The sequence below is a fragment of the Alternaria atra genome, assembly GCF_907166805.1.
Source record: "Alternaria atra isolate CS162 genome assembly, contig: 35, whole genome shotgun sequence".
NCBI lineage: Eukaryota > Fungi > Ascomycota > Dothideomycetes > Pleosporales > Pleosporaceae > Alternaria > Alternaria atra.
This window is the reverse complement of record NW_025091334.1, coordinates 1,260,446-1,280,046: the sequence shown is the minus strand read 5'-3', so window position 1 is coordinate 1,280,046 and position 19,601 is coordinate 1,260,446. Positions and strand designations below refer to the sequence as shown.

Below are 19,601 nucleotides of genomic sequence, written 5' to 3'. Positions count from 1 at the left end.
TAAGGCCCCCAATACATAAGGCCCCCAAAGTTGAAAGCGAAGCCTGGATGCAGGGGGCAAAGCCATGCGCGGGAGCATAGCGCTCTACAGACCCCGAAGGCATTCTTCTCGAGATGGTTCCAACATTCGCAATAGCCATCAGTTCTCAATTTCCAGCGCAGTTCTGCTGCAGCGCTACGATTCGCGATGGCTTCGGCCACGAAGGTCCAACATTCGAAATTCGACGCGCAGGTCAGTGCCATGTTCATGTTCAGTTACCTACCCATTAACGAGCGCAGTCCTTCAACCCCGGACTAAACGTCCTCTATCCCAGTGATGAGCAGGCGACGTCAAAGTTCTCGATCAAAGTTGAGTAGGTGGTCGCAAATTGAACATGGGAGATGAAAACTAAGAACTTCAAGGATCATCGCCATTCCGGGCCTAGGCGCAGATCCTGAATATACATGGAAGAAGGACAAAGTGCATTGGCTACGCGATGCGAACATGCTACCCAAAAAGATACCGCATGCCAAGATCAGCGTGTTCCAATACCAGTCGCAGTGGTTTGGGAAAGGATCTGTTGACGAACGCATCGACAACGTTGCAAACAAACTGCTACATGGACTTGACCGATCTAGAGTAAGTGAGCACGCCATTCTGATGGCTCCCTACTGACACACCAAAGAACGAGACTAAGACACCCATTATCTTTATCTCACATTGTCTAGGTGGCATCATCCTCGAAAAGGCATTACTCATGTCGAGATCACGCCAGAAAGATTTCCCCAACGTATATCCCTGGATCGCAGGATGTTTCTTCCTCGGTACACCTTTTCACGGTACATCGAGCCAGTCCAAGGCAATGGTTCTAGCATCCATGGCCGAGGTTGCCGGCTGGGGCACGCCATCGAGCCTGCTAAAGGTTCTAGAAAAGGACTCGGAGATCTTGCGTAGTCTCCTCACGGAGTTCTCTTTCATGGCAAGAGAGGCCCAGTTTCGACTACTTTGCTTCTGGGAAGAGAACGATAGCGATCTGGTAAATTACCTGGTCAAGGGAATTTCATGGTTAAAGAGCAAAGAGCGCATCGTTGACCAGTCTTCCGCAACGATCGAGTCATTCGATAGCATCTCTCTCATGTCAGACCATTTTCAACTCAACAAGTACACGGGGCCAAAGGATGGAAACTTCACTTCCGTCTCTGACGAGATCCGTGAGACAGCCAACAAGGCGGATATCATCATCAAAACGCGTCAAAACATGCTTCGACAGGCTCAGGTCGATGATCGCACATATCATAGCATGATGGATGCTCTAAGCAAAGGCTTTGCCGACGTAGAAGCCGCTGTAAAGGGCACTTATAAAGGAGTAAAGGGCACGAAGTTGTCGTCTGTGATAGAGATCGACAGCTTCCAGACCTGGAAGAACTCGGTTGCACGTCCTCTTCTCTGGATCCACGGAAAAGCGGGTACAGGTCAAGGCGCGATTGCTGCTTCTGCTCTTGAGTATCTCGGACAAATGCAAAGCAACAATTCCATGATTATATCGTTCTTCTGCGACCAAGGCGATACTATGAGAAGATCGCTAAAAGGTTTGCTGCAAATGGTTGTCCGCCAGATGATCGATTTGGACCAAGATCTTGCGCGCCATCTGCTCTCAGATTCCCGGAGCAGCAAAGACGCTGGGAAGCAAAGTTTTGACACCGAGGAGACACTCAAGGTGCCTGCATTATGGGTAGCACTACACAAGATGGCGCGGGATCTGTCTCGCACTAATGTCTTCGTTGTGGTGTACGGAGTGGAGCAACTTGCAGAGGAGTCGTTGGAACAATTCCTGCAGTACATGACAGAGACTCTAGACACCGAGGCTGTGACGCACGACGAAGAGGAGTATAAACCCATCAAATGGCTACTGCTGAACCGTAGCGGCCGTCCGAACATCGAGAAGTGCTTGAGGCCGAGATCATTAGAGATCAACTTGAACGATGCGGAAAACTCTGCGCAGGTCAGTGACGATCTCAAAGCGCACATATCTGCCAACGTCGACGAACTTGAGCTTCCGTCATCTTTGGCATACTTTGTGAAGCGCCACATCTACTCACGCGCGGAAGACAATTGGATCTACGTCAGTCTAGTTATACAGGAAGTCAAGAATGCCTGGGGTTCCGGACGTATCCAACACGCAGAAATCCGGAAATTGCTAGAGTCGTTCCCGTATGGTTTGACGGATATGTTCGAGCACGTGCGAAAGCGTGTTCTGAACCCGCAGGCTGAGGGTTATGAATACACAAAAGAGATATTGCGTTGCAGGGTTCTGGCGTACGTAGCGCCGACGATGCGTGAGCTCGCTGTTATGGCTGGACTGCCTTCGGATGATCGGGACGATCTGGAAGAACTCAAAGCTTACATAGTGCGCTGTGGAGCTTTCTTTACCTTGAGAGGCAACGACTGGGATCTAGACAATAGCACCGTTGAGTGGATCGACATCTCTGCACAAGAGCATCTCCGCAAGTATGCAAAGAACGATCTGTCTCTGGACCTCGACGATATGCAGCATGGGATCATCGCCTTACGATCGTTGGAGTATATATATCAAGCCATCGAACACCAAGATGGCTCAGAGCACGAAGATGAACAAGAAGAGCCAACGGAAGAGCCTGATGTCGAAGAAGAAGAAGAAGTTCCGGAAACCGCCGATGCCGGCAGCAGATCAGTTCAGGATAGCGTAAGCCAACACAGCGAACAGCAGGAAGACGATGAGACCGCCGAAGATGTTGATTCATCCTCAGATGTGGAAGAGGATGAAGATGAAGGTCTGCTAGATGTCGATCTACGATATCCTGTTCGGTATTGGATGGAACATGCGAAGAGAGCCCCTCCGGACGTTCTCGAAGAGATCGACTTTGACCACTCGTTTTGGCAGCAAGGCTCTGATGCTCGCCAAAGATGGTGGAAGACCATAGAAGATGTTCATAACATGACAGATCAGAAGGACATATCACCACTTCACGTCGCTGTGATCCTCGAATTTCCTGCCTTGGTCGACCACATCCTAAATCACAATGGAACATCTGACGTTCACGCACAAGACTCGTTAGGGTTTCAACCTCTGTACTACGCATGCGAAGGTGGCTGCGACGAGATTGTCAATGCGTTGCTTGGAGCAGGCGCTGACGTTGATTTCTCGAGCAGCAGTGCCAACCCGACTGCGCTCCATGCTGCATCGTCCAACGGCCACTACGATATCGTCAGCACATTACTCGACCGCGACGCCGATATCAATGCAACATCTCCTGATCAAGGAACGGCGCTCTACGCGGCTGCTGGCAACCTTGAAAACCGCATCGTGAAGCTTTTGCTGAACCGTAACGCAAACGTCAACCTCATTGGTGGGCCTGGTCGACGAGCGCTAAACATCGCCGCTTTCTCAGGCAATATCGAGGCTGTCCGTATCTTGATTGAACAGGGCGCCGAAATTGATCCAAATGAGGATTATTTCTACGGGTCTGCACTTGGTGCCGCAGCCCGCCGTGGACATGCCGACGTCGTCCGGCACCTTTTATCGCAATCATGGAACCCTAGCCGCCCAATGAAGACTTATGGAAGCTTTCTGAGCGTAGCCGCTACGTACAACCATCTGGAAGTTTTCCAGGTTCTGCTCGAGAAAGAAGAACGGATTTTCGTGCTTGAACAGGCGCTGCAAGCCGCGGCCCAACGGGGCTACGCTCCTATCGTCAAGGCCATCCTGGACAAGGAGTCAGAGCTTTCGGCATGTACCATTAGGTATCAGAGAGCGTTCTCTTTGGCAGCGTTCTATGGTCGCACGGAAGTGCTCAAGTTACTCCACCCAAAGGGAATTGATCAAGCGCAACTAGATGAGGCACTGTACCAGGCCACCGACAATGAGCATCTCGATACCGTGAAGTTACTTCTAGAATTTGGCGCCGATCCGGACACGGAAGGACCTACGTACGGGTTCGCATTAGCCGCCAGTGCATATGACGGTACAACGGACATCATGAAAGCTCTCCTCGCCAAAGGAGCAAACGTGAACAAACGCGGTGGAGATTATGGCACATGCCTTCAGGCAGCTGCATGGTTCGGCGATGTTGATAATGTCCAATTGCTGCTCGACCATGGAGCCAAGCTCAATACTGAGCCTATCGGTTATTATGGAAACGAATTGCAAGCCGCTGTACACACTGGAAATGAAGAGACCATTCGTCTTCTAATCAAAGAAGGGGCTGACGTCAATGCGTTCGGCGGGCACTTTTCGTATGCGATCGTTGCCGCAGTTGAGCAAGGCGACAGCACTGCGACTAGGATTTTGCTTGAACATGGCGCCCACGTCAACGTACGCGGAGGCGATGACAATTGGCCAGTGATATCACTGGCGGCGTCCACTTTGCTTACGGAAGACCTGGAGCTGGTCTTGAAGAACGTTGCAGACATCAATGCAGCTTGCGCCAGAGGCACGACAGCCTTGATCAATTGCGCCGATGCATGCGATATAGACGGATTGAAATTTCTTATCGCGCATGATGCCGACGTGCACATCTCAAGTGAGAAGTACGGCACCGCCCTTCATGCCGCAGCTGCTGAAGGTGATGAGGACTGTTGTGAGGTGCTGCTTGAAGCTGGAGCGGACGTCAATGCAGTTGGAGGTCCCTACGGAACACCATTACAAGCTGCGGCATGGGCAGAGGATATGGAGAGTGTCCGCGTTTTGTTGAAGGCCGGTGCCGATATTACCATTACCGAGCCCATATCTGGCGAGTATGGTACAGCCCTACAGGCCGCTTGTGCTGCTGGTTCTTTCGACATCGTTCAAGAGTTGTTGCAGCATGGTGCAGCGGTCAATATCCGGCCAGCCAATGGAAAGTTTGGCGGCGCGCTATCTGCGGCTGCTGCCGGTGGGTTTGGGAAGATTGTCAAGCTGCTCATCAAGCATCACGCTGATGTAAATGCTAGCGGTGGCTTACACGGATTCCCTATCCTGGCCGCTGCTCAGTCTGGCGTTTTACCGGTTGTTCAGCGCTTGCTCGGCAACGGCGCTAACGCCTCAGCTTTAGGAGGCCTGCTTGGCTCAACCGTAGCTGCTGCAGTTCACGGAAACGATTTAGATATTATGCGGTTACTCATAGAACACGGGGCCGATGTGCATGCAAAAGGAGGGAAATATGGAGACGCTCTCCAGACAGCGGCAATGAAGGCTGATCTATCTATCATTGACGAGCTACTCGACCGAGCCATCGAACTCGTTAACCACCGCGCAGGCAAATACAACACTGCTCTCGTAGCTGCATCTTACTTCAACCGTATGGATGTGGTTGTCAAGCTACTAGATGCCGGAGCAGACTTTCGGGTTCAAGGCGGGATATATCGAAGTGCCATCGCCGCGGCTTCTATCAGAGGCAACAAGATCATCCTAGAGAAGTTTCTTGCGATGAAACCTCCAGATCACCTACTGGATGAAGCGCTCGTTGAAGCTTGCGCTTATCGTCAATCAGCCTGCGTTGACACCTTGCTAAAAGCTGGCGCTAACGTCTACGCCCGACACCCGACTCGAGGTTCGGCGATCGAAGCACTTGATGCTCCAGAAGAAGAAGGCTATAACTCAGACTTGGAGGATGATGACGAGGACGATGGTGATTCCGACGATGAGGAAGAAGAAGATACCGAGGATGACGAATGGGAGGGTGACAACGTCTCCGTGGCGGGACAGACCGACGAAGGCAGCGTCACTGACCTAGAACTGGAAGAAGAGTTGTCTGAAGAGGCGAAGATACGGAAGCTGTTGAAAGAGGCACAGGATCGCTGCAAACGCAATCCGACGGTGAAGCGGTTCAGAACCGTGAAACGCCGAGAGATTCCAGCAAGTCTCAGCATTGGGATACACCGCCGTCCTCCGGTACCACCTTTGCCCTCGACAGTGGAGTACGTTTCCTCCAGCGTACAGGGCGATGCAAAGGAGTCTGGACCAACCTACAGCCAGCACCCTCAAGAGCCATGGAGTTTACCTTTTCACCTCAGGTCAGATAACGCAGAGGCTACAACTCATGCTAGTAACTCAACCTCGCCACCGCCAGTTCCATCATATGCTGGATATCCGGCCCCGTTGTTCGCTCAAGGCAAAGTGCAGTCTCCACCATCATCGCCAGAGCGAATGCGATCACCCATGGAAGATCGACAACGGCAATACTCGGCCTCGTCCCTAGCATCACAAAGGCACAACTCAGCCGGATCGGTACCTGGTGTACCTCAACCCAACAGCACGCCTTTGAGGAAGGGTAGCGCGGATCATGCACTCAAGAGACAGAGTAAGGCTGTCAACCGCAAGTCAGTCGCCAATCTGGAAGCGCTTAGCCGCTACCATCAACAGCGACAGTCCATGCCACCCCTGGATCGATCGATCTCTGAGCACGACTATGCTGCGCCGGGTCATCAGGTTGGATCCCCACCACCTCAACTCGGACCTCCTCTAATGGCTTCACAAGGCAACTACACTGGGTCTATGAATCAATCATATCCGCCACCACTGCCACACCGACAATCACAGCAGTTCGGTCAGCCACAGCAATGGATATATCAAGGGCCACCGCAGCCACCGCAACAACAGTACTCACCTCACACCTCGCCGCCACCACCACCTCGACATCCAGTGCAGCAACCATATTTACCCTATCCTTATCAAAGTGCGGCCTCGTCTCCGGCCTCGATCCAGAGCAGCCAACACACGAACGCTGGTAGCCAGTATGCACCCTGGGATACGCCCAGCTCGAGTACAAGCACATTCAGCAATCCGCATGGTCAGGGTGAGGCGCAAGGGAGGAAGTGGGCTAGCGGTGGGTACGACGGAGCGGGGTATGGATGAGTGGTGACTGATATATGTGTGTTACGGGCTCTTGTAACATTTACTGATCGCCAACTATGCGCTTGAGTGCCATCCTCTTGGATAGGCCTGGATATCTTTGTAGTCTTCTCTTCCATCCCACATCAACTAGTGATGATCTAAGCCACCTTCCCGTCTTTGATCAGCTCACTCAACGTCTCATTCCTTACCGTCCACTCCCCAAACTCATCCTCATACTTGGCCACCAACAAATCACTCACCATGCGCGCAAACACGACCTCCCCCCAAGGGTTCAAATGCGTTCGATCAGTCCCTGTTGTACCATTCTCACCCCAGTTGTATGTATCGGCTCCGTTCTGACCGATCGCGTTCACGTACGCGGTTGATGCTTTGTTGAGATCGACGACGTGCAAGTCGTTGGATTGAGCTACGTCTAGTGTGATGGCGGTTTCGTTGGAAAGGTTCTCGATGACGCGGTTCGTTGTTTTGTTGAACGTGCGGCGCGTTAGGGGAGTGAGGAGGATGGGTGTGGCGCCTGCCTGCTCGACTTCGGAAGCGAAGGTCGCGAGGTTGTTGCGGTAGTCTGTTAGGGAGACTCCAGAGGTGGGCTTTTGGTCATTGTGGCCGAACTGTTGTGTTGTTAGCGAAAACTTTTTTTTTCATTTCCTCTTCTTGTGTTGCCATGCCTGAATCGTCACGTAGACCCTGTAGTCCTCCTTGTACGTCCCAATGTCTTTGGTGACACTGGCCCAATCGCCGCCGGCACGGAAGGATCTCGTGGACGCGCCGCTGTGCCCATAATTGTGACCTGAAGAGCTACTCGCAACGGTTTTGGAGAGGAAAGCGTCGCCCCAACCGCCGTTGGTTGCTGTTGTGGAGTCACCGGCTAGCAGCCAATATATGGGCTTCTCGGCTTGTTTGTAGATGGTGGCCGGCGCTGCCAAAGCGAGGGGAAGGAGAGAGAAGAGTGTTACCCGCATAGTGAATGGTTGCAATTGGCTTTGGGAGGGTCTAGGGATCCTGGAATGTGAGCTCCATCAGGTACATATGTACGTTGTTAGCAGTGCGACAGCTATCCGCGCTCAGCCATAACGCCGGCGGAATGGAGGACATAGATCTTCCAAATTTGAGTTGCCATATTGCATCTTCACTTTGCCTGAAGCAGTTTTACAAGCGCTCGTGATGCGCGGAAGGAATTCCAGAAGCCGGGGATATGGTTGCAGATCTTTGTGGAGTTGGAATGGACGGGGAAGGAGTTGCGGGGTGCGACGCTAATCATCAGGCACCTCGCGGTAATGCAGCCCGAGGTCATCAATGGCGTCGTGGGCAGAACGCGCTTGAAAAAAAAAACATCCTCCAAGTCTCTATATTGTTGTCGCATGGTGTAGCAAGCGATGTAAGAGTATCGACTACCATTGTGTGACAATGTTCTCCTCGATCATCGGTCACCAATAATGGTTTGGTTTCGGCTTTACCCGATCGCCAGAATGAAGCCTAGACACATCCCGCTGTCCGCGTGACATGAACAAGCACAATAAGAGTGCTATGTGGGTGTATGAATAATAGCCCTACTAGAATGACTACACAAGCTCCCTTTTCGCAGTACAGACTTGCTCACAATCGTCGTAGGGATCTCACCGACGCGGGTACAGATGCTATGCGACTTCCGATTAGATCCGTCATGCTAGGCGGCAGCGCACGTTAAACATTTGCTGATGCCGCCAGCTATTTTATTTTCTAAATAGCCTTTACGTACCTGGGTACACTATGTCGTTCGAACACCAGATAGGCGCTGCTATGCATTCTTTGCCTGGGCTTTCCATGGCCATCCTTCCACCTGCCCATCTTCTGGCCTATTCCACACTGCTCGGGACCGAGCTGTATCAGAGTTTCGTAATGACCAAGGTGGCCTATCAAGCCCTCCCTAGATCAGCGTTCACGACTTTGCAGAAGCGCGTCTTTCCGATATACTTCCAAAGCCAGTCAATCCTTCTGCTCCTCGTCGTAGCGACATTTCCGCCTCATGGGCCGATTTCAATGTTTGGAGCGAGAAGTGATTGGATCACTCTCGTTATTGCTGGAGTCACTGCGGGATTTAATCTGATTGTATTGGGGCCAAGAACAAAACAATTGATGATCGAAAGGGTACACCAATGTATGCATTACAGGGTACTTGGAACGACCGTTGATCGCTGATGTATGGACTAGCAACTCGCGATGGCAAAGCGCAGCTCAACAGAACCATGAGCGACGACATGAAGGTCCTTAATCGGGCGTTCTCTAGGGCCCATGCGATGAGTATACATTTGAACCTCCTTACGATCGGAGCAACGCTCTGGTACGGCTGGCGATTGGCGTCAAAGCTACACTTCAAAATTGGCTGAAGGTTGTATCAAAGCGTAGCATAGAGCATACGCTTACATCCATGAATTGGAATTCTCTGGCAGTTTTAAGGTTCAGGAGGGTCAGAGAGACAGGTCTTCGACGGTGCCCAAGTGGGGCAGAAACCGTTCAAACTTCTAAAGCGCGAAGGGTCAGTGTCTCATCAGGGACTGTTAATTCAAATGGTTTCGCGAGATCTACTGCGAACTGCGATGAAAGTATCCGTTCCATGGCTATCGGTCTGTCCAGTGAGCTCCTAGAAGTTTAGCGTCGATGAGTCATCGAAACGGCCCCGGGACGGATGTTAACGTTCGTCCCGTCCCGGGTTTGGTCTGACACTCGCCCTCCTTTCGCACCTGCATCGATCCTGCGCCATCGCATCGGATGGAAGACACTGAACAATCCTCCGCTGCGAGAGCGGGTTCATCGCGAACTACTCAGGCTTGCCAGCGATGTCGCAATCTAAAGACGCGATGTTTGCCGAGCGCCCAATCTGGACTATGCCAAAGGTACACTCCATCCAATCAGCGTGTCAAAAGTCCAACCGTTGCTCCACATGATCCCGTTGTTTTGAAGATGCTAACTATCTGCAAGATGTTTTTCTGCCGGCAAGGAATGTACTTGGGCCGAAGCGCCACGAAGGGCCAGGAAGCTGCGTGCGCCCTCGTAAGTCGTCTTCTGTCCATCTTAGGTCTTGACTTATCATGTTGGCAGCCGAATTGCGCAGGTCGAGCAGAAGATCGATGGCCTCGTAGCTAAACTCGTCCATGTGGCTGCTGACAATGAAGTGGCAACCGACTCTGCAAGTGCATCGCAACCGACTCCTGGAGAGACGAGAGCTGAGGCTTGGCGAAATCGGGGAGCACTCAACGTTGCGCCGGGAAGTTGGATGCCGACGCCATCTTTCGAGCTCAACGCCATGCAATCTGAGAGAAATACTCAGGACGCGTCAGACAGTGCTGAGGTTGATCGGCAGTATCTCGAGAGTATCCGCAGCATACACAGATTCAGTGATGATCGTGAAGATGTCCCACAGGCTCTTGACGGCTTCTTTAGGCCTTCAAAACGTCCTGAAGCTCCCATCGAACACGACATTGTTAAGCAATTGCTCATATCAGGTGAAGCTGATGTGCTGCTAAATGACTTTCGAAACATGTCGGCAACGTTCCCTTTCGTGATGCTACCGCCGCAGATCACAAGTAAGCAGTTGCATGAGAGCAGGCCTATGCTCTTGCTGGCGGTCCTTCTGGTGTCGTCGTGGAAAGACCACACACGCCAGATGCAGCTTGATAGCATATTTCGTATGGAATTTGCTAACCGAACCATCATCCAACCGCGAAGGACGTTGGGTCTAGTCCAAAGTGTATTAGTCTACCTGTCATGGTATGTCAGTGCCCACAATCCATGAGAATATACTAATTACTACAGGTATCACTTTGTTTTCAGCCACAAAACACAGCAGATCTTCTTTTTGCACAATGTCGTAATAGGACTGGCTCTCGACATTGGTCTGCACCAAGACTTCCAACCTATAGGTTCTCCAATGCCGCAGCGACCCAAAGCTCCACCACCACCACCTAGGGAGCAACGCGAGAGACACCGTGCTTTTCTGGGTTGTTATTACCTCTCTTCCATGTGGGTCATCATATTAATAATTTCTGCTGTCGCATGTTGACCTAAAACAGGGTTGCTGCAGGTTTACAGAAGCCAAATTTGCTAAAACATACCCCCGTTATGACAGAGTGGGCGCAGAGCTTGAAGCAGGATCGAGAGTACGAAACCGACGAGACCATTAGCCTCCTAATTTCCTTACGGCAAATCGATGACCAAGTGCAAGATGCGCTATTCACAGCTGATGCTTTGCAACTGCCCCTGTCCGACGGGCGAGCGTTGATGCATGTACGATTCATAGACGTACAACTCGATTCGTGGAAGAGAGAGTGTAGCTGCGTCGCATCACAAAGACTGCTCGAACTTTCTTTCTCGTATACCAAGATGCAACTACACAGCGTAGCCCTCCGCCCGTCACCTTCGGAGTTACCCGCGTCGGTACGTTCATCGCAGATCAATAGTTTGCTCTCAGCTCTAGAGGCCGGCAAAATGTTCCTGGATACACTTCTTTCATTTCCAGCTCAGGAGTATCACTTGATATCGTTTTCGGAATGGATGCGTTTACCAGCGGTGATCATGACCGTCTCGAAACTATGCATACCGACTGAAAACCATGTGGCCATTGGCTGGGATACCCAAGCCGCCCAGGAAAGGGTTCGCCTGGATCTTTGCCTCGAGTCACTATGCTATCGGATGCAGACTCTATCAACATTCGACAAGATAAAGCGGCCACACCCTGACTTCTGGTACGCTATGCGTATGATCAATGATCTGACAAAAAATTGGTACATCCGCAAGATCCGACCCGAGAGGCCTAGCCAGACACCGCCAGTACCTACACCCAGCGGCTCAATCGAGCAAAGTGCAAGCGAAAGCTTATGTCCTATCACCGGCGCACCAAGAATGCATTCAACCCACCATGCGGGCGATCAATACAACAACTTACCGGGCACCCACTACATGGAAGATTTCAACATTGATATGCCAGCCGAGAACGAGGCTAACAGTGACCCATTTGCGCTCATGAGGAGTGCTGATTTCGACATGGGGCAGTTCCTCGACATGGCTGGAGGTATCTGGGGTGATGAAAGCTACAACAACTATAATGGCATGGCTTTCGGAGGTGGTGCATCATTCTGATCCCCAGTCTAAAACCATCGACAGTGTGACACAAGCAATCATGCGCGAGTGATTACGACGCCTTGAAGCGCTGCAGGACGTTGGCTCGCACGACTGCCCTTTTGGCATCGCAGATCATCTATTGACACACTCGTGGACATGCCTCGAGGCCCTTGTCCAAGCATATGTAGCCTGACTGCTGATTTTACGTTATTTGTACAAAGGAGCTGGTTCTTTTTCAGCCTGTATTATAGCTATAACTGCTGTAAAGGTACAGACGTCTTCATAGTCATTCAAATTAAATCAGCATCAACCACGGTTAATACGTTCAGATATGTTTCAGTAACAGATGCGCCTCAAAAAGGACACAGTGTAGAAAGGACAGGCTTCCTCGCAACATGCAGTCGCGAACCATCGCGTACTTCCGCTTGCCGCTCATTAATACCTTCCTTTCTAACACTAACCCGCCGACCTGGCGTCGTCCAATACCAGTCCCAAGTTACCACCTACACTGCACCCCACAATTCAGGTGTCAGTTCCAGGTGCCACGAGCGCGCCACGCGTGGTTTGAAGATCGCGAGATGGTGGTGTTGAGAACAAAATGTGATTGGCTGCTAACGGAAAATTGCTGACGCTAGGCGGGTGAGTCGGCGATCGCTAATGTTACCGGTTTGCACGTGCAGCGCCGCCCTGGAATTTCGTCGCATGTGTGACATCAGCTGGACCCTGCATTCACACCTTGCTTGAAATCTAGGAAGTTAACGCGTTTAGGGGTATTGACTATAACAGGTCGAAAATATATCTTGTGTGACGTACTCGCTGTTGTTGCAATTTACAACATCATTCATATTCACAGCATTCCTCTTTTACTTGCAAATCGCATTATACTTACCTCATATCTGCACGGGCTTCTCTATTACCCTACCTACTTGCCACGCACTTTACCATGAAAGCCTTCAAGAGCTTCGTCGACAAGCGTCGCCAAAGTTTCCAAAACCGCAGCAAGAAAGAGAACGGCGTGACGCCCGCCAACACCGAGAACGAGAAGCGCGCAGCCGCACCACAAGCCAACAGCGAACAGCAACAAGTACTAGCTGAAGCCGCATCCGGTACTCTCCAGCTTGCACTGCAGAACAAGTCCAACTCTAGCACCGTATACGCGTACATTACTGGCCTTGCTCTTGAGCGAAACAATACTCCCCTCTTTGTGCAAGCAGACGGAAAGTCCATCTACTACCCTACAGCGCCTCAAGAAATTCAGCAACCGCTCCAGGCCGATGTTGCCATTCCACTTGGAGCTCCCGGAAATACTGTCAATGTCAGGATCCCAAAGATTGCCGGCGGACGTATCTGGTTTAGCATCGGCGCAAAGCTTACCTTCCTCCTCAACCCAGGCCCTGCAGTCGTAGAGCCCAGTGTGACCAACCCGAGCGACCCTAACTTCAACATCAACTGGTCTTTCTGCGAGTTCACTTACAACGACGCGCAGCTGTTCGCCAATATCAGCTATGTCGACTTTGTCAGCATTCCTGTTGCGCTCAGCTTGACCAACACCCAGGGCAAGACTCAAACAGTGCCTGGTATGGGAGCTGATGGCATGCGGAGAGTCATAGAAGAATTACGCGCGCAAGCCCAGCGTGATGGTCGACCTTGGGATAAGCTGATCTACGAGGCCAACGGACAGCCGTTGCGAGTGCTGAGTCCAAACAACCTACTCGTCGGAAACGCGGATGCTTGGGGCAACTACTGGGACGGTTACATCCAGGCAGTATGGAACAAGTACCGCAATGAAGACATGATTATCAACACCCAGGCTGCAGCTGGTAACCTCAAGGGTCGTGTTCATGGCAACGAGCTCCAACTAGGTGAAGCAGGCAACTTCTCCACACCTTCAGCTAGAGATATCTTTACCTGTAGCACCGGGCCATTTGCAACAGGGTCGAATCAAGCGCGCAACGCGGTCATCCCTCGACTCGCTGCTGCATTCAATCGTAGCATTTTGTTGAACACACCTGGCAATCAGTTTCCCAACGGCAGCAACCCAGGCCAGTACTACAAGGACCAGACGACCAACCACTATTCGCGTATCGTTCATCAAGTTCAGAAGGATGGACGTGGGTATGCTTTCCCGTACGATGACGTTGTTCCGGACGGTGGCCAGGATGTTGCTGGCACGATCTTCGATGGTAGCCCACAGCTATTTACTATCGCTGTTGGCGGCCAGTGAGCGCATGCACCCGATGCTAGGTGTTTTCACGATGTGATGAGTACATATTCTCTGTGCTTCTGTATACGCTTGTTCATAGACCTAGGATGACGGGTGGATTTGGGAGATGATGATAGGGCATATAGTTGGCTTCTGGTACATATTTGATGATTAATGAAATTTGCCTATTCGTTTTGATCATTCTGCCTAATAGTTCGTTACTTCCAATGATTGCCCAGCAGTGTGTATGCCCTGAGGTCTGACGTGCATGTCACATGCAAATGAGTCGCTAGCCCTTACGTCACTGGTCCGGTCATTTCGCGGACCTGTCCTGCCAACTGGCTACAACTCCACCCACGCGCAATGCGCAGATGTGAAACGGCCTCCTTGCTGCATACCACGTTGAAGTGGTCGTTTCCCATCCAGATTCGCCGAATATCAGCCACGGTGGTATAATGAACGGAGAATGACGTCACCAAGATCACCCGATAGCTTATCCGCCGTGTCCACGTAGCACTCCAGAGTTGTTTAGTAGGCGTGGAGTTCGACTGTCGCATCCTCAGGCCCTATCCGCTGGAGTATCTACGTTATCGCATCTTTGCGAGCACCGATCGATCTCGTTCCTCGTTCCCCGGCCTAGGTTCAATATTTCGTTCTTCTCATCGATCATTGGACTCCATGACTCTGGAGACCGTCAAACTGCCGTGGAGTTTTGATGACATGTATCGCCCGCTTCACATCATCGCAGCAAGATGGGTCAGATTGTCGACGCCGATGTTTCAAGATCCAAGTCTGATGACTATATGAAGGGAGAGTCATTCCATGAAGAGACTCTGTTGAGCATCAAAGGTCGCGGGTGAGCCTTTGACGAGTATCGCTTTCGAGAAGGCTACCAAGTGCGCCTAATCTCTTATCTCCTTTACTCGATATCTCCCAGGATGTATAGTCCTGGTTCGCACGTATCTTTCCTGCCCGGCTTGTTGAGTAAACTGCCAATCATGGGAGCACTTCTTCAACTGGTTTGGGACAGGACGTTCTCCGACCCGAACAGTTGACATGATGGGTACCCGCTATATTTCACATGTAATGACAGCATAGGATACACCCGTGATTCACCCGATACGATACATCTCATTTCATATCGTTCTTGCGGACACACCGCCATGATCAGAGTCGCATTCACTACGGGTGCGTCATGCACATGCCACAATGTGCAAACGGTCAGATGCTCCTCCATCACAAAAACAAACGAATACCCGATGCTTGCTGCTGCACCTACACGCACCACTTAGCCACCTTCCTGGATTCGGCCCTCCCAACCTGCGTGAACACGTTGGACTTGTGGCCGTAATAAGGATATAGATACACCAATCATATCATGAGCTTAGCATCTTCTAAAAGGCAGAAGACACTTGATAGAGTGGGAAGAGACTACTCAACATCAGAGCCGGATGAACGGAATCGTGTCGGGATCGCGAACGAGTACGCAATGGCTATCGCGTCAATACAGACATACGGACAACGCTTATCGCCGGAGAAGAATAACCGTATGGAAATGTGGATTGAGCGTCTACCCTATGACTGGCAATTCGAGGACGCAAACACAGCTCACTCGGCTACTGTCATAGTGTATGAAGACTGGTTAGATTGGTCAAAGCCCAAGGCGCTCTCCTGGCTCAGTAAGCTCGACAAGTTTGAGCGCCGATTTCGGATTGCTGGAGTCGCGTATCACGAGATTCCATATGCGTTGCGACATTCTTCAACACTTGTCCATGGCCCCAAGATCGATAAGGTTATTCTAGTACGTCTAAGCCAGGTTTTCGAGACCGATCGTCCGCGTTCTCAGCAGTCATTCTTCCGCCCATGGAATGAGATCTTCAATGTTGTTAATGGGATATTGACTAGACTGAAAGCGAACAAGACCACACCAAAGAATGTCGACCGGCTTCGCATTTTGGAGTCCGGATTTGAAGTCGTGCTATCTCAGCTGCCAAAGCCACTGTGCAACCTGGAGGCTGCATTGCTATGGGTCGAAGAACAAGTTGCAAACCTCACCGAGCGCTCCGAACTCGACGGAAGCGTCAATTTGGCCGCCAAGCACAGCCGCGAAGGAGGCCTATTTCGGATATGGATACAGACCTTCCTGGAAATTGAGTATGGCATGGTAGAATCGAAGTCCGACTACACGGAAGGTTTCGTCGATGCCGTGTTGAGAGATGAGGGTATTGTAGAGGACGCATACTGGAGTGTGTTGGCGGACGGATGCGATGGAGATATCTAGTGTTGCACCCTACAGCATACGGTTAAAATAACAAAAATAACTACATAAATCTATGTAGTAGACGAGACTTTATTTCATTAAAGCATTCTCTTCTAGACTTATGGATTAGTCATTAGGCACGTCGATGGGGTATTGAGAACTGATCAATCTTTGCCCTTGCAATCAGATCCTCTACGAGGCATGTCGCTCCGGAACAGCATTACATTCATCGTACCACCCTTTTCAAGAGTAATTTCTAAACCAGGTCGGTTAACGCAAAGAGTTTTAAGCTCAACGTACATCTCGTACTTCCCCACCTTATGCTTCATTCGCGCTAACGCGTGCTCAAAATCACCATACACTTAATTGGCTAGATCAGTAGACAAAGGTAATTGACGCCACCTAACTTTGTACGGTGACGAGACGATGGGTATGAGAAGGGAACGGAGCAACCATGGAAGGGCGGCTTTTTACGTGACCACACTTTCAATAGTGATGATCCTACAACATAGATTTGTATTTGTAGCACTATACAGGATACCCTCTTTATGTTGCATTCGACATTCGTGACGATAACAGAGGAAGGCGCTGAGGTGACGAATGAAGACAAGTAAGTACACAATGTCGACGACTCTTATATTGCAGTTCATGAGTTTGCATAACGCTCAGTGTAGCAGACTCAAAAGCTGTATTGATGCGGAATCTTTCTTCACTGCCTTCAGGACAGTACACCTGAAACCACCCAGCCCAGTTCAACCGAGCATACCGGCACCGCAGAGAATCAGATAAAGAGCCACCATGTGTCTGAACTGCACTTCCATACACCCAGAGCTAGCCGAGGAGGTGGCCGCAAAAGCCCGCACCTGTATTCAAGACGTTGTTGGAGGCGCTGATCGTCTTTTACGGATGTGCAGCAACCTTGAAGACCGCTATAGAGATGCAGGGATTGCTTTCCACAAGACAGAGCGTGCAGCCCGTCTTTCCTATGAACGTAATTTCAGGGATCATTACGCTAATCTTGAAAAAGCTTTTCTTCATGACAGCTATGAAGGTATCTTTACTCCTCTCACGGAGATAGCCAAGCGCCTCACTAAACTTCGCACACGAGCGCAACATGTTCCATCAGCTGCTAAGGCGGACAAGCTTATGCTTGCGCTAAGGCATGAGCTGCTTCCTGTAATGGACGCTTCAATTGGAGAGTTTGAAACGTTCGAACAGTACATCAGTAAACTCGAGGCGGACGCCCATGCGCTGCAGGTGTTCAATAGACAATTTTACCAGGTGAATGAACTGGGCGATCGTTCCGCTTGGTATGACCCTGTGTTGGATATAGTCAATAACAAACGAACTGTGCGGAGCTGTTTCGGCGAGTGCACGTTGTTCACCGATTGGGTTTACAGCTTACCAGAAGCGCAGCGCGCTCTAGAAATCCAAGCTGAGCTTGACGGTTTCGACCCATCTAGTTCTCTCTTTGAGGATCGACTGTTTGTTTGTTCCATGGATTTGCTCTTGCCCGCAAATCAGGGGTTGATTGCCGATGGTGGCGATTAGGTCCTTTGCAGACGCTAGCAAAAATCTTCACTATCTCTAGATCCAGAATAGGCGTAAGATGTACACCAGATCAGCAAAGAGCAGTGTATATGCTTGGACTAGCCGTGGGTAGTCGAGAATAGTTTGGTTTAGACTTGTTCCGCTTTTTCGGCCGGACCATGTAGCAGCCTGGGTTTCGTTACGACATCATGAAGCTTGAGTAAAATTCAAGGGCGTTGCCGAGAGATAACTAATCAGTGAGAAAGGCGCTGCATTTTTTTTCATGAATCGTATTTGCGACTAACTAAGACTAATGAAACGTTATTTGTGAGCAGCGTATCTTAACAGAAATGGACCAACTACGCGTAGATATCGTGCAACAAAGCGGAAGCGAGCTAAAAAAAAAAAAGCAAGGTCGTTGTGTAAGGAAATCATAACCCGAAACGTATGATAGTTAATCGTAAGAAAGAAGTGGTTGACCCGTCAAGGCGTTGCGTATCAGACATCGTCCGTATTGTTGGTCACATCCAAGTCTTGCCTTGAATCGGAGTTTTCCTGGTTCCAGTATCCAAGGAAGGTAGGCAGGTAATCAGGGTGCACATGGCCGAGGCTTTTTACCTTGACGTTATATTGGATTGGGTGGTGGATGGCGAAGTATATCCTGGATGCTGGAACTAGCGTATCGGCGTCTGCGTCCATGACGATAGGAATTGGAGCCTTTATGAGCGGCACTTCACCATATACCAGTTGCGGCTCCGTTCCAAAAGAATAAGCAATGGCATGCTCACTGGCAACCACCCCACGTTTGGTGGTGCCCCTGTTGCCATAAGAGAATATCGGGCTGTCCAACATCAGCCATGTGGAAACACCGAGCAGGATTGAGGGTGTGCATACACGGCGAAGCAGAACTCACGTCTACGTCTGGTGACGATAAATCTTCGTACCTGGGTGTGTACGTATTCATTGTATTTTACTTTAGAGAGATTGGTGTTGTAGTCGGCCATAGGGTTCAGGGCGTTAGCACCCGCCGACTCAGTGAACAGAACGGCAAAGACCTGTAGGGATGTAAGCAATCTTCACCTCACCATAGGCCCATGTGACTCACCTTTCCTTCCTCGAAAAAGGCACCGGGTCTGACGTAGAAAGCTATAGTACGTCAGTATCATGTTGACAAAGGGACACCCGGATGCTAACAAGGATCAAGCGACTCATAGTGGCTACTAAGTTGTGGATTCCCCGGATGATAGCTACCCTGAATCGTTTCGCCTCGCCCGTAACCTGCGGGACCGCCTGCGGATGGTGTCACTGTTTGCAGAGAGTCGCTGCGTGTGTGTAAAGGGACCCAGTCGAAGAATACCCAACCTTGGCCTACTTCTGATTAGCCGAGGTACATACTGGGACACGGCCACGGACCTTCAACATAATGCTTCCAGTAATTGCGCTCGTACTGTGGGTCCCATAGAGTGATAAGGTATCTCTGGAAATGGACGTTCCATTCAGACTGTGGTTGTGACATGGCGTAAGTGGTGCCACATAATCCGTGCGCGACAACTTAGATGGTATGTACAACGCTGCGCTGCAGGTATTTATGTACGTATGGTCAAATGACTGGATCGCGCAGAGCCGCATACTATACGGATGCATCAACGCAAAGTCGTTTATCG

The 19,601-nt window shown here is 50.7% G+C and overlaps 6 protein-coding genes across 6 annotated transcripts; 4 read left to right on the top strand and 2 right to left on the bottom strand.

Annotated features, from left to right (window-relative positions):
• Positions 1 to 186: 186 nt before the first annotated feature.
• Positions 187 to 6,850, top strand: ALTATR162_LOCUS11330 (uncharacterized protein; the record flags this gene model as incomplete). The annotated part of the gene is made up of 4 exons (XM_043318972.1): positions 187 to 231; positions 279 to 352; positions 402 to 618; positions 665 to 6,850. The coding sequence occupies 4 exons, from the start codon at positions 187 to 189 to the stop codon at positions 6,848 to 6,850; spliced, it is 6,522 nt and encodes a 2,173-aa protein (XP_043174907.1).
• A 137-nt stretch (positions 6,851 to 6,987) lies between these two features.
• Positions 6,988 to 7,809, bottom strand: ALTATR162_LOCUS11329 (uncharacterized protein; the record flags this gene model as incomplete). The annotated part of the gene is made up of 2 exons (XM_043318971.1): positions 6,988 to 7,458; positions 7,528 to 7,809. The coding sequence occupies 2 exons, from the start codon at positions 7,807 to 7,809 to the stop codon at positions 6,988 to 6,990; spliced, it is 753 nt and encodes a 250-aa protein (XP_043174906.1).
• A 787-nt stretch (positions 7,810 to 8,596) lies between these two features.
• Positions 8,597 to 11,962, top strand: ALTATR162_LOCUS11328 (uncharacterized protein; the record flags this gene model as incomplete). The annotated part of the gene is made up of 6 exons (XM_043318970.1): positions 8,597 to 8,984; positions 9,038 to 9,185; positions 9,806 to 9,877; positions 9,926 to 10,594; positions 10,640 to 10,846; positions 10,897 to 11,962. The coding sequence occupies 6 exons, from the start codon at positions 8,597 to 8,599 to the stop codon at positions 11,960 to 11,962; spliced, it is 2,550 nt and encodes an 849-aa protein (XP_043174905.1).
• A 925-nt stretch (positions 11,963 to 12,887) lies between these two features.
• ALTATR162_LOCUS11327 (uncharacterized protein) lies at positions 12,888 to 14,168 on the top strand (the record flags this gene model as incomplete). The annotated part of the gene is made up of 1 exon (XM_043318969.1): positions 12,888 to 14,168. The coding sequence occupies one exon, from the start codon at positions 12,888 to 12,890 to the stop codon at positions 14,166 to 14,168; it is 1,281 nt and encodes a 426-aa protein (XP_043174904.1).
• A 1,357-nt stretch (positions 14,169 to 15,525) lies between these two features.
• ALTATR162_LOCUS11326 (uncharacterized protein) lies at positions 15,526 to 16,428 on the top strand (the record flags this gene model as incomplete). The annotated part of the gene is made up of 1 exon (XM_043318968.1): positions 15,526 to 16,428. One exon carries the CDS (start codon positions 15,526 to 15,528, stop codon positions 16,426 to 16,428), a length of 903 nt encoding a protein of 300 aa, XP_043174903.1.
• A 2,007-nt stretch (positions 16,429 to 18,435) lies between these two features.
• ALTATR162_LOCUS11325 (uncharacterized protein) lies at positions 18,436 to 19,453 on the bottom strand (the record flags this gene model as incomplete). The annotated part of the gene is made up of 5 exons (XM_043318967.1): positions 18,436 to 18,778; positions 18,832 to 18,992; positions 19,043 to 19,083; positions 19,132 to 19,305; positions 19,351 to 19,453. 5 exons carry the CDS (start codon positions 19,451 to 19,453, stop codon positions 18,436 to 18,438), a joined length of 822 nt encoding a protein of 273 aa, XP_043174902.1.
• Between the last annotated feature and the right edge of the window lie 148 nt (positions 19,454 to 19,601).